The sequence below is a fragment of the Myripristis murdjan genome, chromosome 19 (assembly GCF_902150065.1).
Source record: "Myripristis murdjan chromosome 19, fMyrMur1.1, whole genome shotgun sequence".
NCBI classification, from domain to species: domain Eukaryota; kingdom Metazoa; phylum Chordata; class Actinopteri; order Holocentriformes; family Holocentridae; genus Myripristis; species Myripristis murdjan.
Window position 1 is genome coordinate 24,088,998 of NC_043998.1, and position 16,517 is coordinate 24,105,514.

At 42.5% G+C, this 16,517-nt stretch overlaps 1 protein-coding gene and 1 non-coding gene across 2 annotated transcripts in view; both read left to right on the forward strand.

The window, feature by feature from the left end:
* The window catches only part of stxbp4 (syntaxin binding protein 4), a 71,115-nt gene that overhangs the window by 13,230 nt on the left and 41,368 nt on the right, over positions 1-16,517 (forward strand). Inside the window, exons 6-11 of the mRNA XM_030078110.1 lie at positions 5,049-5,134; positions 7,506-7,677; positions 10,252-10,384; positions 12,798-12,904; positions 13,449-13,674; positions 14,611-14,692. Of these exons, the coding sequence (XP_029933970.1) occupies positions 5,049-5,134; positions 7,506-7,677; positions 10,252-10,384; positions 12,798-12,904; positions 13,449-13,674; positions 14,611-14,692 (806 nt within the window). The remainder of the gene's footprint in view (positions 1-5,048; positions 5,135-7,505; positions 7,678-10,251; positions 10,385-12,797; positions 12,905-13,448; positions 13,675-14,610; positions 14,693-16,517) is intronic.
* On the forward strand, positions 959-1,031 carry trnar-acg (transfer RNA arginine (anticodon ACG)). Its single transcript has one exon. It is a non-coding gene; the product is annotated as a tRNA-Arg (tRNA).

The window sequence follows — 16,517 nt, forward strand, 5'->3', positions numbered from 1 at the left end:
GTGTAACCGCCGGTCGGGGGCCCCTGCGTGTCTCGTCTGAGCGGCTGACGTCTCGTCCCTGACAGACGATGTCGTGCGGGAGAGCGGCGGGGAGGTAAAGCGACCTGGCACTCTGCTGTCTGCGGTGCTTTTCAATGTCAGGGCTGCCACGTCAAGCCAAACGCAGCCTGACACAATAGGGACACTCTGCTGTCTGTCCACAGGCTTTTCTGTTCGGGAACAGCGGCCGGGGGACGCACTGCAAAACACGGAGCGCGCCGGGAGATCAGCAAAAACAACAGTACGCACCGCTCTGAGGTGGCTTTTTTTTTTTTTTTTTTTTGCAGGACAACAGATGACCATTAGATAAACTTTGAAGTCGTTTCCCTCGGCTCTTTGGCTGTGCAGGGCGGCGTGAGGTGGTGGAGCGGTCAGGCAGCGGTCACAGACTCTCTCATTTCCCTCCTCACTTGTTTCTTGTAGATCTGAAATGAACAGCTGATTGATCACTGATCAACAGAAAAGTATAGGACTCGTTTTAGTCGTTTACCAAACATAAAAATCCCAGACATGTGCTGAGTGTGGTGTCACTAAGATCTCTAAGATTTGCCAACTTCTCTCCGCTCATATCGTTAAAAAATCAATTCATCGGAAGCAATGAAAAGTTGATTAATAAGAAAAAAAAAAACAGAAGGACTTGATTGCAATGAAAATAATCCTCATTTGCAGGTGTAGGTTCTTGTCTGCCTTTGCTGAAGGAGACAAAGTGAGGATCTCTCTGGACTCCAGCACATCATTTATTCCTTTAATGTGTCAGATATTAATCGTCTACAGGAAACATAAAGACAAGCATCATTTTATCAGTACATAGGGTTATGATTAGGGTTAGGGTTAGGGTTAGGGTTTTATTAGGGTTAGGGTTAGAGTTAGAGTTACGGTTAGTGGATATAAGAGACAGACCAGACATTGCAGCTTCTGTGGGCCAGTGGCGCAATGGATAACGCGTCTGACTACGGATCAGAAGATTCTAGGTTCGACTCCTGGCTGGCTCGCAGCTTTTTCACTGGCATGTTATTCTAGCGGGTGGTGAGATTGTCTCTCAGAAGAGCTAAGGTTCAGTTTCTCGTGACGTCGCTCCCGTCAGCTTGTCTTTATCAGGCAGAAAAAGACCTGAAACCGAACGCGTCCCGCTCCTCGTACCCCTGCAACCCAACCACATCGCAAAAACATTTAAAACAGATGTGTTCAGATGAAGTCTACAGCTCACAAGACATTATTCATTTTAACCCTCTCATTATCCCATCATCCCTTTACCTAATTTAATGGAGACAACTGGGTAAACAAATTAACGTGATGATGTTTTCAATGTCCTGGACACGGTTTGGGGCATCAGCGTTTCTTTGGGGTCAATTTGACCTCCAGGCTGTTTTAGCTGCATAAAATATATGAGAAATATAAATTTTGCACACGTTTATTGTAGTTTTTTAGTCACTTAGGAGCTATAACGTGCCATTTAAGATAAATAGGGGTTTATATTTTACTTAAAGGGCCATGTAGGTGGTCAGCAAGACACATATAGTACCTGACATAAAGTACCTTATAATCAGTTTTCTGGGGGTTTAAATTACTGGGGTCAAATTGACTCCAACTGATAAAAAATGTGAATTAATTTGAAGGTAACAGGAGGTTGGACAACAAGATGTTTGATCTGGTGCTGCACAAAAGGACAATCTGGTTCCATTTGGTCAAAATGTTGAAAAAGATAATACCGCCGAGTTCACTCTGGTGATTATTGACTTTAGATGCAGCTTTTCCCAGATGCGGAGCAGGAATAATGACCCCCACACAAAGACGAGCGTACTCCTCTGCGCCTCACGCTGAAAGCTTTCACGCTGGTTTCATTACTCACCGGCTGATAATGTGTCTCCAAGTCACCGGCGGGAGAGTAACGATGGGTTTCGCCGCCGGGCCGTGTCGCGCCGGCTCAGGACTGATTCGCCTCGCGGACTCAAACGACAGCAGCATCTGATCTTACATTTACATTCACATTTTACCTTTCAGGTTTGTTTTCCAGTTGGCGTTTTTATCAGGGATGGTGTAGCATGAGACCGGTTCCTAGATTACAAAAACAACCCTGTGTGTTTCCTGTGAAAGACGCAGACGGAGACATTTTTTAGAGCAAGTGCAAAGGGCAAACGTCGGAGGTGGGGTGTGACGCAGCGGAGAGAGGGGTGACGCGAGGTAGGGCTTGAAAATACGAGCGGACGACAGGAAGTGACTCCATGTTGTGACTGGAAAGAGAAGGTCGTCCCCCCGCCGGGCGCGCGCTGACGTTCGTTTCGTTTCATCCACGTTGTTACGCAACCGAACCGACAAGAGTCACACAACTGAACCCAGGTTGTTGTTGTTGCAGTGATTTGTTTTAATTATTATTATTATCCACCGCCGCCGCCGCCGCCACCGCCGCCGCCGGCCTCGTGTGCCCCGCGTGGCACAGCCGGTCAGCTCCGGGACACAAAAGCTGTGATGCAACCATGCCGGGCCGAAGCCTCGACTAAAGGGATTTGGATCGCGGCGAGACAATCTACTGCTGAGTCAACCCTGATGCAACCTCGTGTCCTCACAGGACCGAGGGATAAATACACCAAAAATTAAACCTGAGCTCGCCGACGGAGTTTTCTGCCTCCCGTTGGCCGGGGGGGGATAAAACTCTTAACTCCGCGACGCTGAGACTCAGAGTTCCCGTCCGGCCTGGAATACCTGGAATATCCCTGAGACTACGCGGAGAGCCGTAATCCACACGAGTCAGGTGGTTTGATAGACTCTGCCGGGAAGTGAGGAAAAGTGACTTTACAGGAATACAGCAGAATGATTTTTAAAACGTCAATTTGTTTGATTGTCTGTTGGTTTTCAGACTGAAAATCAGTGATAACAGACTCAGGAGGAAGATCATCTGTACTATGGAAATGCCCCGAATGATATTTTATGGAAAAGTCATGAAATTAATTCATTTTTACACTATAAACAACACTGGCAAAACAAATCTCCGTCTTTCAGTGTTCAGATCTTGTTTTTCCTCCAACAAAGCAAAAAAAATATGCCTTAATCTAATCAACTTGTTTCCACTATTTTCTTGAATTTAGTGTCATTTTCTTTCTTGATCTTCCTCATTCTGTTTTATTTCAGCAGATTTATACTTGGAAAAATTCCTGAAACAAGTGAAATTTCCACCACCCACATGGAAAAGTGGGATTATCTCATCCCACTGGCAGGTTTTTGGCGTTAATTGAAGAAAAAAAAACAAGATTTTAACACTGAAGATCAAAAAATAAATGACTCGCTGCGGTCCTTCACAAGAAACTGGATCATGTCTTTGTCGTAGGAACCAAAACAGGCTTTTATTTACATGAAACGTTGCAGATTATCACGATAAAAAGCTTCGATTTGGTCTCTTTGAGACTGAACTTTGCTGCTCGTGAGCTTTTAAGAAACGAATCAACTAAAAACTAACATCCACGTCCAAACTTAGAGGAGGCAAAAGAGTGTGTTTCTTTTGGAAAACACAGTGATTTAAGAAATGAATAAATAAAACAAGTAAAGCAACACCAGCAGTTAGACAGTCAGCCAGGCTTCTTCTCTAATCTGGAGACATTACATAATAACAAAATGATTAGCACACAGCTTGCTAATAAACTCTCATGTATACTCACAATACGCATATTTTTTCTTTATTGGGTCCAGGAGGGTTATTACTATTTTTCTGCAGTTTATTCAGTCATTTTTCATTTTTCTTTGTTGTATTTTGTTGCTCAGTTTTGTGCCTATAAATGAAAACCATGAACGGGATCCAGAAAAAGCTTTACGTCTCCACTTAGGCATTTATCCAGGTGCAAGGTTCAGAGGTGAAGTGTGTGTGTGTGTGTGTGTGTGTGTGTGTGTGTGTTAGGGTTAGTGTGTGTGTGACTCTGGGATTCCTGAGAGGCATTAACCTGCCGGTGTGATCAAATCCAGATCAGGCGGCTCTGCTCGGCTGCTGCTGCTGCTTCATCCATGTGAGGGAGACAAACACCCACAGATCAGCCTCACACACACACACACACCCGACAGCCTCGGTTCAGCTCAGGACGTGTGTGTGTGTGTGTGTGTGTGTGTGTGTGTGTGTGTGTGTGAGGGGATGTCGTGGACAGTGAGCCCCACCTGAACTCGGTTAATCCAGCTCCTTACGTTCGGAGCAGAGTTCACACACCTGGCTGCATAAATCTGAAGATGCAAAATTCACTTTGCACAGACTTCAGGCTGATGTGGCATTTTTAAAGGCTGATGACGCGAATTTTTAGACTTAACCTGTCCTGTGCTGTCATTTGTGTGTGCGTGTGTGTGTGTTGTCTAGCTTCGTGGGTGTGATGCGAGTCCACATGCTGGTGAAATATCCTCATTAGCTGCTAATCCACAACACTGGATTTGTATCTCTCCGTTCACTTCCATTGCAAAATAGCTCCCGCAATAAAAAACACTTTTAGCACAGAAAACAACACCGACAAAGAGGATTAGGACAATAAAAAGGAAAAAAACGAGTCCTGGTGCACATTTTTGATGCATTTAAACGTCTCCTTTCTTGTTATTTTTCCCCATTGGAACCGGAAAGTCGATCCAGCAGGCATAGTAACGTCTCTCCACAAAGAAACAACCCAATATTACCTTCACAAACGATTGTAATTAATGTTACGTAATGTTATTTGGGGGAGCTGTTTTGCAGCGGAAGCGAGTGGAGAGATGCAAATGATAGCGCTGTGGATTAGCAGGAGCAGCTCATGAGGATCTCACCTCACAAAGTTCAGTTTTGCTTATTGCAGCTTGCCAATGTTTTGTGCAGACATTCAGAATCGTGAAGTTTGACCAATTTCACACCAAAAAAAATCAGACCAGACCGGTGACGTTATTGAATTTTTCTGGCATAGAAACGGATGAATTTGAGCAAAATTTCTGCACAAAAGCTCCTGGTTTCAGCCGCTCTCCTCAAAATAAACCTAAACCGTGTGTGTGTGTGTGTGTGTGTGTCCGTCCTCCAGGAGGGAGTTTGCTGAGTTGATGGAGAAGTACGGCTCCAATCACATCACGGCTTCAGGACGGATCTCCCCCATCCAGCTCTCCACAGGTGATGCAGAGGAAAACCTTCAAACTCCAAACTCAAACTCCAAAACAATTAACATTAATTAACATTTTCCCTTCATCCCCCTGTCTTGACTCTCCTTCTCTCTCTCCCTGCCTGTAGGTTTTAATTTAATTTCATTTCATAATCTTTAAACTCTCTGCTGAGCCCAGAAAATAATCCAAACCTCCGTTACACATCCAGTATAAACATATAAAACATAGAAAACCCAGCAAAACCTCCAAAGCCTGTCATAAACTTTTCCTTTTATTTTGTTTTCACTACTTAGTTTCTTCTTCTGCAGCAATTATGTGCACAGTGATAACAAGTAGAGTGGAACGGATAAACAGAGTCATAAAATATGATATTTATATATATGAAATCAGTGCAAAATCCCTCTTGTTGCTGCCACCGCCTCCACAGCAGGTAATCGCAGCCCGTGTGACAGATAGTTGGCAGTTTGCTGAGGATGTTTACCTGCAGCCTCAGGCGGCACTGAAACTCCCCTCAGCCGGAAAATTGGGACCAAAATGTAACGATGTGACTTCAGATGTCACACCCCGAGAGTTCAGGATCGCCAGGCTGAAATAATCCTTTACATGAAGCCCAAATAATCCTTTACATGAAGCTGAAATAATCCTTTACATGAAGCTGAAATAATCCTTTACATGAAGCTGAAATAATCCTTGACATGAAGCCCAAATAATCCTTTACATGAAGCCCAAATAATCCTTTACATGAAGCTGAAATAATCCTTGACATGAAGCCCAAATAATCCTTTACATGAAGCCCAAATAATCCTTTACATGAAGCTGAAATAATCCTTTACATGAAGCCATAATAATCCTTTACATGAAGCTGAAATAATCCTTTACATGAAGCCATAATAATCCTTTACATGAAGCCAAAATAATCCTTTACATGAAGCTGAAATAATCCTTTACATGAAGCTGAAATAATCCTTTACATGAAGCCATAATAATCCTTTACATGAAGCCAAAATAATCCTTTACATGAAGCTGAAATAATCCTTTACATGAAGCCAAAATAATCCTTTACATGAAGCCAAAATAATCCTTTACATGAAGCCAAAATAATCCTTTACATAAACTCTAATCTGTGGAGTTGATGCGTTCACTTCTTTACAATAATGTTTCATGAATTAAAGGAATACTCCAACATTTTGGGGCAAAATACCCTTTTTCCAACTTATTTTTTTACTTCAGTGGAGCCAGGCTAACAACTCCCATAGACTTTAAGTCTTTATGCTAAGCTAACACAAAATGCTACCCAGAGGTATCGAACATTGGTATCGATGTCTTAGTCTGGGGAAACAGAAAAAGAGGGTTTTACTCAAAACGTCGGAGTATTCCTTTAAGCATTTGTTAATACTTGAACTAATGTATGATCAAGAATTTATGACGTTTCCCACCTGAACTAACTGTTATTAATCTTTATTATAATGTAATAATTCCTTATGGACCAATTAACACCATAAACTGAGGTATTAATTACCAATTAAAGCGTGTGTGCTTGAGCTGCTAGCCCGCTGTACATACAATTAAAGTCATGTTATGATTATATGTTTAAAAAAATCATTATCTAATGCGCACTAATGTAAAAGCGTTCCACATTTCTGCAATATGTTTATACAATCCTCGTTCATACAACACGTTGTAATCCTGTGGGAAACACGCCACAGTGGTTGCTCATGAATATTAATTAGTAATGGGCACCACAACCTGATGTGAGGGACCCAGTTTTTATGTTTCAAAGCCTTTACAGTGTTTCGTAGATAATCATTAACGGCACAATTATTCCCATAAGTGTTGAATTATTGGAGCTTTAAAATCTTTAAAATCCCACTGTGATGATCAACTTGTTTCCAGACTTTTCTTGAATTAATTTGTCAGTGAGTGCCTTATTCTGGCTCGTTGCAACAGATTTATGCTTACTCCCAGAGAAAAAAAAAATCCTGAGACTGCTTTGGAAACAAGTGGGATTATCTCAAAAACGAGATTTTAAAGCTTAATTTGAGCCTAAATGAGATTTTTTTTTTTTTTTGCCGTCCTCTTTTAAAGCGTTTTGTAAACTACACACTATATATAAAGTTAATCAGTGTGATTTTGTCGTCAGTCTTCCTCCTTCACTCTCTCCAGTCCTCCATCTCCTCCTCATCCTTTCTCTCGTCGTCTTCGCCCCCCCAATCTGTCCCACTGCCTTTCACTCCCACTCGTTTTCTATTTCTCTCTCTCTCTCTCTCTCTCTCTCTCTCTCTCTCTCGGATCCTCATGTAGTGATTTTCTCTCCCACCACTTCCTCCTCATCTCTCTCTCTCTCTCTCTCTCTCTCTCTCTCTCTCTCTCTCTCCCTGCAGGCAAGCCGACAGACACAGCCTCCTCCTCCTCTTCCTCCAGATCCGAGAGCCCGCAGCTCCTCAGTCCGAAGGAGGGGGTCACCACCTACGCTCAGGCCCCCCCCTACACCCCCAACCCCCCCTACGCCGCCTGTCCGTACACCGTGCACACGCCCACGCCGCACGTCTTCAGGTAGGCAGGAAGCGGAGCGCCATAATCCCGGCCTCACGCCTTCGTCTCACCTCCTCCTGCAGCTCAAGCTCAAGGTTTTCACGATTAGTCGACTGAACGGAAAATAAACCAGATGTAGTTTAATGATTGATGAATGGTTTTAGCTGTTTGTCGAGTAAAAACGCCCAAAATCTGCTGATTCCAGCTTCGCCAAGATCAACACGAGGCTAAAATTTTCTTTGTTCTCTCTGCCCAAAATTAATATTTTTATTTTTTTTGGCTGCAGATCAGAGTAAAGAAACATTTTGAAGATGTCACTTTGAGCTCTGACCGCTTCTCATGTGCATTCGTCCACATTTTGACACTTAATCAACCAAAGTGTCAGTGGATTAATTGAAAAATTTATAATGAAACAATAATAATGAATAATAAAATAGTAATGAGCGATGGACAATGAAAGTAATCATTAGTGGCAGTCCCAGTTAATTGCTCTCAATGTCTAATTTAATCATCAATCACTGGTTTTCATATGTATTTTTAGTCTTGTGTGTATTTTATTTTATTTTATAATTTTTTATTCTTATTCTATTCTATTTTATTTATTTTATTTTATATTTTTATTCTTATTTTATTCTTATTTTATTTTTTTATATTTTTATTTTATTTTTTATTTGTTTTTCATATTTTATACTTTTTATTATCATAGTTTTTAGTCTAGCATACTTTTTTATTGCTGTTGATTATTTTTGTTTTTATTTTTAATTTATTTTATTTTTGTGCTGTTTTAATCTTGCAGTGTGAGGCACTTTGGGCTGCATGTGTGTGTTAAGAAAGGTGCTATATCAATAAAGTTGAACTGAGTTAAGGCAGGCAGTGCAGGTGCTGCTGGTAAACGGGACGCAAACACCCGCAAATGTGAGAAAAAGTCTAATATGTGTTCAGAAACGTCAAGACATATTCATTTATGTCACCCTAAAATTAAAATTACACTAAAGCAGCGTGCTTTAAAAAATGCTGCAGTCATGAAAGCAGACAGAATAATGAAACACATTTTTATTTGTCTATATTAAGCTCGTTAATTTATTTAATTAAAACACACAGTCCCACAAGATTCATAAAAACATGAAAAGCAAGGTGAACTCAAAGGGGTGTAATGCAGAGCCTTGGCTGCTATCACCAAACAGAAGACACACACACACACACACACTCTCTCTCATTAGGATGAACACAGGGAGCAGAGCGGAGCTGCAGCAGTAAAAGTCATTTCCTCCTTTGATGGCCCGCTGCGCCCTGCAGGCTCATGTTCAGGCTGCACATTCAGCACTTTGCACTTCACCGCTGGAAGAGAAAAAAAAAAAAAAAAAAACATTGTGGAAACGGACAGGACCAAAATAATCTGCAGGAAGTGAGCTTTCCTCGCTGTCACCTGGGCAGATAAGTGGTGATGGAGCTGAGAATAAGTTGAGGCTGCTGCCCAGAAGCTGCTAGAAAAACTGAGAACACTGCGAAGGAAAAATCACAGTTTTACCAAGTCATTCAGTCCCATCTTCACTGCTCAAATCATGTTTTTTTTTTTCAAATAATCGATCAAAAATCTGTCAGAGGGATTAGATAATCCCACTTGTTTCCCACGCTCATCAACTTGTCTCCAGAAGTTTTCTTGAATTTCTTGCGTCATTTTCCTACAGCGGCGTGTTCGGGCCACTGCAGGGGAAAAAATATGCAGCCATAGGAGGGAGGGGATTAATATTCTGAGAAAAAAAAACTTGGATATTCTCTCAGATTAAGGTGGTAAATTTACAAGATAAAAACTGTTTTTCTTCTTCACTTTGCACGCAGCAGACGCTCCTTCCTCGTTAATAAATCACTTTGCTGTTACGTGTTTGTAACAGTCTTTTTCTCATAAATTTGTGACTTTACAATCTCAGGATTCTTCAAGTTTTTTCCTCTTAAATTTGCCACTTTAATCTCGGAAATTCAGATTTTTTTTTTCTGGGATTATCATCTCTCCCCTCCCCTGGCTCTGTCAGTTTTTTTGCTCCCTACAATGGCCCGAAAACGTCGTCTTATTTTCTTGATCCTGTTTTTCTGATCTGCCTTTTTCTGCCGTGCCTTGCACATTTATATCCGGAGGCAAGTGAAACTGCACCAGGAACAAGTGGGATTATCTCATCCCGCTGGCAGATTGTTACCTTGTTTGAAGAAAAACGAAATTTAACAATGAACGGCTTGTTAAAACGGGGATTTTTTTTTGCAGCGCAGTCGCCCGGGACAGGAGCGCCGCGGAGTGTCTTTCTGTCTCGTTTTTTTGCATCTCTGAGGATTATGCAGCGTGGAAACACCAGCAGGGACTAAAATAGTTAAAATCCAGCATCTTCATGTGCTGCAGGGAAAACAGAGAGAGAGAGAGAGAGAGAGAGAGGAGGAAGAGGAGGAGGAGGAGAGGGAGGTTAAGGCATGCTGGGATTGAATGAGAGCAGCGTGGCTTTGTGTGTTTCAATCATACTTACTGTCAGTGTGCCAGGAGGATCCTTCACCTCCACCTCCCTCCCTCTCTCTCTTTCTCTCTCTCTCTCCCACTCTTTCTCTCCCCAGTGACAGTGTCATTCAGTTGATATGTGTCTCCAAGGGAACAGGCCTCGGGCTCGTCATCAAGGGCGGAGCCAACCGCGCCGAAGGACCAATGGTGTTCATCCAGGAAATCGTGTCGGGAGGCGACTGCCAGAAGGTGAGCGGCTCGCTGCTGCAGCCTCGGCACCAACAACAACATCATCATCATCATCTACTTCCCTTTTCTTCTCTTATTTTTTTTTTTTTTTTTTTGCAACCTCAGTTATTAAATACATTCCTCTCCCCGTGCAAGACAAATATTTGATTTCTTTCCAAACTGCCAGAGGGCAAATGTTTCTACTCGTGCTGCTGTTATTTGGCGCGCAGTCACGAGGCTGTAATTCATATTTTTTCATGCTTCCATTCTTAAATTCAGATGAACCGGGGACACTTTCTTTACTTAGTTCTCTGCCGCTCAGCTGGTCTGTTTATCTGTGTTCTTTGAGCTGCTCGCCTTTGCAGAAAATCTCCATGTGGGGAAGTCACTCAGTCTCATATTCAGTGTTGAAATCTTGTTTTTTTTGGGTTTTTTTTTTTTGCAAATAAGGTGCAACATCTGCCAGTGGGATGAGATAATCCCACTTGTTTCCAGTGCAGTTTTCGCCACAATTTTTCGGGGAAGGAGCATAAATCTGTCGAAACAAGGCAGAATAAGGCAGATCAGCTCGCCGGGATCAAGAAAATGACATTTGGTTAAAAAAAAAAAAAAAAATCTGGGAACAAGCTGATTACTACCGGAACCAAGTGGGATTATCTCAACCTACTGGCAGATTTTTTTTTTTTTTTTTACCTTGTTTGAAGAAAAACAAGATTTTAAAAAGAGTGAGCCTAAAGGACTTAAGATGGAGATTTTTTTTTTGTAGTGACGGTTTCAAAAGAAGAAAAATAACGAGCAGAGGGAAACAGATTCAGGCTTAACATTGCATAATAAAAAAATGTTTTATTGTAGCTACTGAGATCATTTCCAGCTGTGACTGTGATTAATATTACACTTGAAATAGTGTTTTTATAGTGGAATTTTAACATTGGACTCTATGGGTGTGTAATCCCAGGCGTGGCGGCGAGGTGAATAAGGCGAACGGCACTCTCTTGGATTTTTGGTTAAAAGTACTGCAACTATACATGACTACACCCAATAACCCCATAAAAACATCTCTCTCCTTTTAGAATTAATACTTTCTATGGGATTCTATACAATAAAATATCACACAAATCTGTTTTCTTGGTTTTAAACGAGTTTCGTCAGAACCAAAAACCGAACTGGAACTGGAACTGGAACTTGCTCGTTCATCCAGTGTCCAGAAGAGTTGGTGCTGCTCTTCAAAATCAAGCAGGACATACAAAATATTAGATTTAGCTGAAGTTGTTGTAGGGTGTAATCATTTTTTTCAGTGCCTCCTTTGAATAAAATGTATTATTGTCTTCTCCTGATGATACCAGGTGGCCACACTGTTATGTTGATAAAATAAATGTTAATGAAACTCGCTGACAAATGGATGAAGGCCTTCATTTTCAATGGGTGTGTGCTCAAGTATGCTGAGCACTTTATTTATTTATTGTTTTAAACTGAAATCCAATTATTATCAACTATGTGTAATAAGCAAAATAAGAGTTTTTTTTTAGTTTTTTGAGAAAGACGGAAAGCACAGTTGTTTTCTTCTGGGAGGTAAATGTCAAACCTGTCTGCTGTGTATTTGTTGCATTTCTCTCCTCTGCTTTCTGTAATTCTACATTATGTGGTATTTTTATAAGCAGACACGGGGTTTCTCATTGATTGGTGGGTTTAAAATGGATTTACAATAGTAAATCAGAAAGTAGCATGTGTTGACTTGAGTCACAGAAAGAATAAGTTGAGTTTTAGGCTGCTTTATGCAACTCGCCGCCTCAGGAAACTCCCAAGAAACTTTTAAACAAACCATCGTCGATCTAAAATGATGACATTCCTTGCCTCAGATGTTTTCAGAAACACATTTCAGTGAACTATCTTAATAAAATAAAAAGACAGTTTCAAAAAGAGCTGCCATGTTGGTCCGGTTTGAAGGTTCAAGGTTTGTTTATTCTCATTCCAAACATGAAAAGAACGAAATGAAAGAACTCAAGGCCGAACAGATAGATAAATAGATAAAAAGATAAAAAGATAAAAAATAAAAAGTGCTAGAGGTTATTAATGAAACAGGAAAACCTAACGGGAGAGGACGGCCCACTAGTGAAGTGTTCGTCCAATCAGGTGCAGCTAGGAAGTGTTTGCACGGTTATAGGAGAGAGCAAGTGTCAATCATCAGGAGTGGCCACGCCCATCAAGCGTCCAAATATGTGACACCTTGCGCCGAAAACACGCACCTGTGGACACGTAGCGTTAGGGTTTTTCTGGAGTCGGCCTCTAGTGGACTCCAGAGGAACTGCAGCTTTTCTGTTGTTGGGCCCTGAGCTGCTCCACAGGATCGGTCGAGGGTTCAGTGCCTTGCCCAACAGCACGTCGGCGAGGTGTGAACGTGACTCGTCTCGTTGTGGTTGTGCCGTGGCTGTTTCAGGACGGCAGGCTGCAGGTCGGGGACCAGCTGGTGTCCATCAACAAGGAGTCTCTGATCGGGGTGACGTACGAGGAGGCCAGGAGCATCCTGACGCGCACCAAACTCAGGTCAGACACGGGGATTCAAACTGGCACCTGACTGTTTGTTTGTTTGTTTGGAGGCAAGAATTATTTATAAGTGAAGGGGTTTCACAGCAAGAACACAAGACAGGAGGAGTTTTGCTCCCAAATAACCTCTTTACCGTTTGAAAAGAAGTGGCACCTGCTCTTGAGGCTGTTTGGACCCGCTGACCCAGGAGGTGTTAGTGCTTTGCTCTGCCCGTTGAGATCTGCAGGACCGAGCAGTGCAAATGTGAATTTAACCTGCCAGTGATTTTGGTTTCTGCTAATTTTTTAAGTGAGCAGTGGTGTTTTAGAACTGCCATGTTTTTTTTTCCCCCTTCCTCCAGCCGTTGGTTGTCATTCATTCCACTACGACATGAAAATGAACTTTCAGAGACTTCAGACTTTCTTCACACCAGGGTTAAAGTCCTCCACCTTAGTTTTCCTAAAAGCAGCAGCACTGTTGTGTGTTCAGGACTTTTTGAAAAAGAGTGAAATCTTTCCTGAGACTCAGGAGCCAGGGCTGAAGAGGTTTTGTTCTGTGTTTCAGACCAGACCCCACGGTGGAGATCGCCTTCATCAGGCGCAGGTCGTCCTCCAGCTCCAGCAGCGGGCCCCAGAGCCCCATCTCCAACCAGGGGCCGAGCGGAGGCACCGCGGCCCAGACGAGGGCCCCGGCTCCAGGCGGCCTGCCTCCTCAGCCGGCCCTGATCACTAAGATCACCTCCAGCCGCAACCCGGCCAGCGAGACGCTGCCGACCGTCAACGTCAGCCAGGTCAGCCCGACAGCACGGCCCGTTAGAGGGGCCAGCAGGAGCGAGGCTGGGTGTGCCTCCTCTAATGTTTAGATGTTAAAATCACTGTTTTCAACAGGATATAGACCACGAGACACTTTAACACAACTGACAACCACTGATACTGTTACTGAAAACTACAACACCAATGACAATCATAATAATGATAATAATGATACTAAAAATAATGACAAACATGTTCATGCATATTTGTGTGGAATCCGATCTAAATGTTGTATTAGAATAAATGCAGGTTCAGGTTATCCTGAAGGGGTTTATTTTGCTGTAACGACCGGCTCCCTGTTCTATACCCAGCTAGTTACATTTAATTAATAAACTAATTTTATATCAACGTTGATTTTCAAGCTCCCACCAAAAAATAAGACTGTAGGATTGTAGGTAAAACTGCTGTTCAGTCTCTAACCAGGAATGAAATGTTGCCAATAAATTTAAAATATAACTGTAAAAATCTTCCATGTTTCTGACCTCTGTTAGCTTAGTGTTTGTCCTCATTAACCAGCAGTAATGTCTTTCTGCCACAAGGTGGCGACACGTAACGTGACACTTTGAGATTCACAAGGTCACGATGCACCAGCGCCCCACAGTTATGCAAAATGAGCTTCACAGCAGGGCTGGCCGTGTGGACAAAATCAAATGTCATGATATCTTTGACCTGATACCTCAATATCGATACTGTGACGATAATATGGGGAGGATATTGGTGATTTCAGATATTTAAACATGAGATTTTTGATCAACAATCATCGGTAACAACCACACAACCAACAACCAGATCAAACAATGATACCCTTCATTTGTCACTTTCAGTGTGCTGAGCCTGCAGGTGATAAGAAAACACACAGACACACACACACACACACACACACCATCATTAATAGTTGGTGTTAATATGTGCAGGTTCGAGTGGCTGCAGCCAGAACGGAGCAGGCGTGTGTTTCCGCCCCGCCAGAGAGCGACAGCAACCCTGATCCAAACCCCGGTGAGACATACACCCATCCATCCATCCATCCATCCATCCATCCATCCATCCATCCATCTATCCATCTATCCATCTATCTATCTATCTATCTATCTATCTATCTATCTATCCGAGCCCAGATTCAGAGCAGTCAGATGAAAGTGTGTGAGGCAGGGTGAGGGACAGATGGCGCGTGGCTGGCTGCCTGACGGAGGAGGAAGTGAGGCGCGCGGGAGGTCTGGCTCGCGATTGGCCGAGGAGGTGTGAAGCTCATCCTGTCTCTGCGGTGAGAGCAGGAAGGAAGGAGCCGAGGAGGGAAGGAGGTATAGGGAGGGAAGGAGGCACGCCGGAGGAGTCGGTCTCGGCGTGCGTCTGCTGCCGTCCTCGCGCGGCTCGCGAGGCGTTTGACGTCACGCCCGGCGGCCGAGGCCCGAGCCGGTTCAAGGACGAAGAGGATGTGGAGGAAGAGGAAGATGCGTCTGATGGAGACTCGGCCGATGAGGGCGAGTGGGAATCCCCGAGATTCACCAAACCAGCTGGCCGAGAAACAGCACTGCAGCCTGCGGAGGAGACAAATCGTCTAATCTAGAGCCCAAAGTATAAGAGTGTATAATCTGAGATACAGCCATCAGATTACTGTAACCAGCAACTTAACTCATTAGTTCCTAAAAATGTAGTAATAGAGCTGGGTACCATCACGGATTTGCTGATTCGATTCAATTCCGATTCACAAGGTCAGGATTCAGTTTGAGTCTGATTCACAAGGTCATGATATGATTTGGTTTGATTTCTGATCTGATTTGATTCTGATTCACAGGGTCACGACTTGATTCGATTCAGTTCCTGAGTTTGATTCTGATTCATAAAGTCACGATTCAGTTTGATTTGATTTGATTTGATTTGATTTGATTCGATTCAAGTTTGATTCCGATTCACAGGGTGACAATTTGATTCGATTCCTGATTGAATTTGATTCAGATTTGCAAGGTCACAATTCATCCCAATTCCTGATCCGATTTATTCTGATTCACAGGGTCATGATATGATTTGGTTTGATTTCTGATCTGATTTGATTCTGATTCACAGCGTCACGACTTGATTCGATTCAGTTCCTGAGTTTGATTCTGATTCATAAAGTCACGATTCAGTTTGATTTGATTTGATTTGATTTGATTTGATTCGATTCAAGTTTGATTCCGATTCACAGGGTGACAATTTGATTCGATTCCTGATTGAATTTGATTCAGATTTGCAAGGTCACAATTCATCCCAATTCCTGATCCGATTTATTCTGATTCACAGGGTCATGACATGATTTGATTTGATTTGGTTCGATTTCTGATTTGATTTGATTCTGATTCACAAGGTCAAGACTCGATTCGATTCAGTTTCTGAGTTTATTTGATTCTGATTCATAAAGTTATGATTCAGTTTGATTCAATTCGATTCGATTCGAGTCCTGACTGATTTGATTCCGATTCACAGGGTGACAATTTGATTCGATTCCTGATTGAATTTGATTCTGATTCGCAAGGTCACAATTCATCCCAATTCCTGATCCGATTTATTCTGATTCACAGGGTCATGACATGATTTGATTCAATTTGGTTCGATTTCTGATTTGATTTGATTCTGATTCACAGGGTCAAGACTCGACTCGATTCAGTTTCTGAGTTTATTTGATTCTGATTCATAAAGTCACGATTCAGTTTGATTCGATTTGATTTGAGTCCTGATTCGATTTGATTCCGATTCACAGGGTGACAATTCGATTCGATTCCTGTTTAAATTTGATCCTGGTTCATGAAGTCACGATTCAGTTTGGTTTGATTCGATTCGAGTCCTG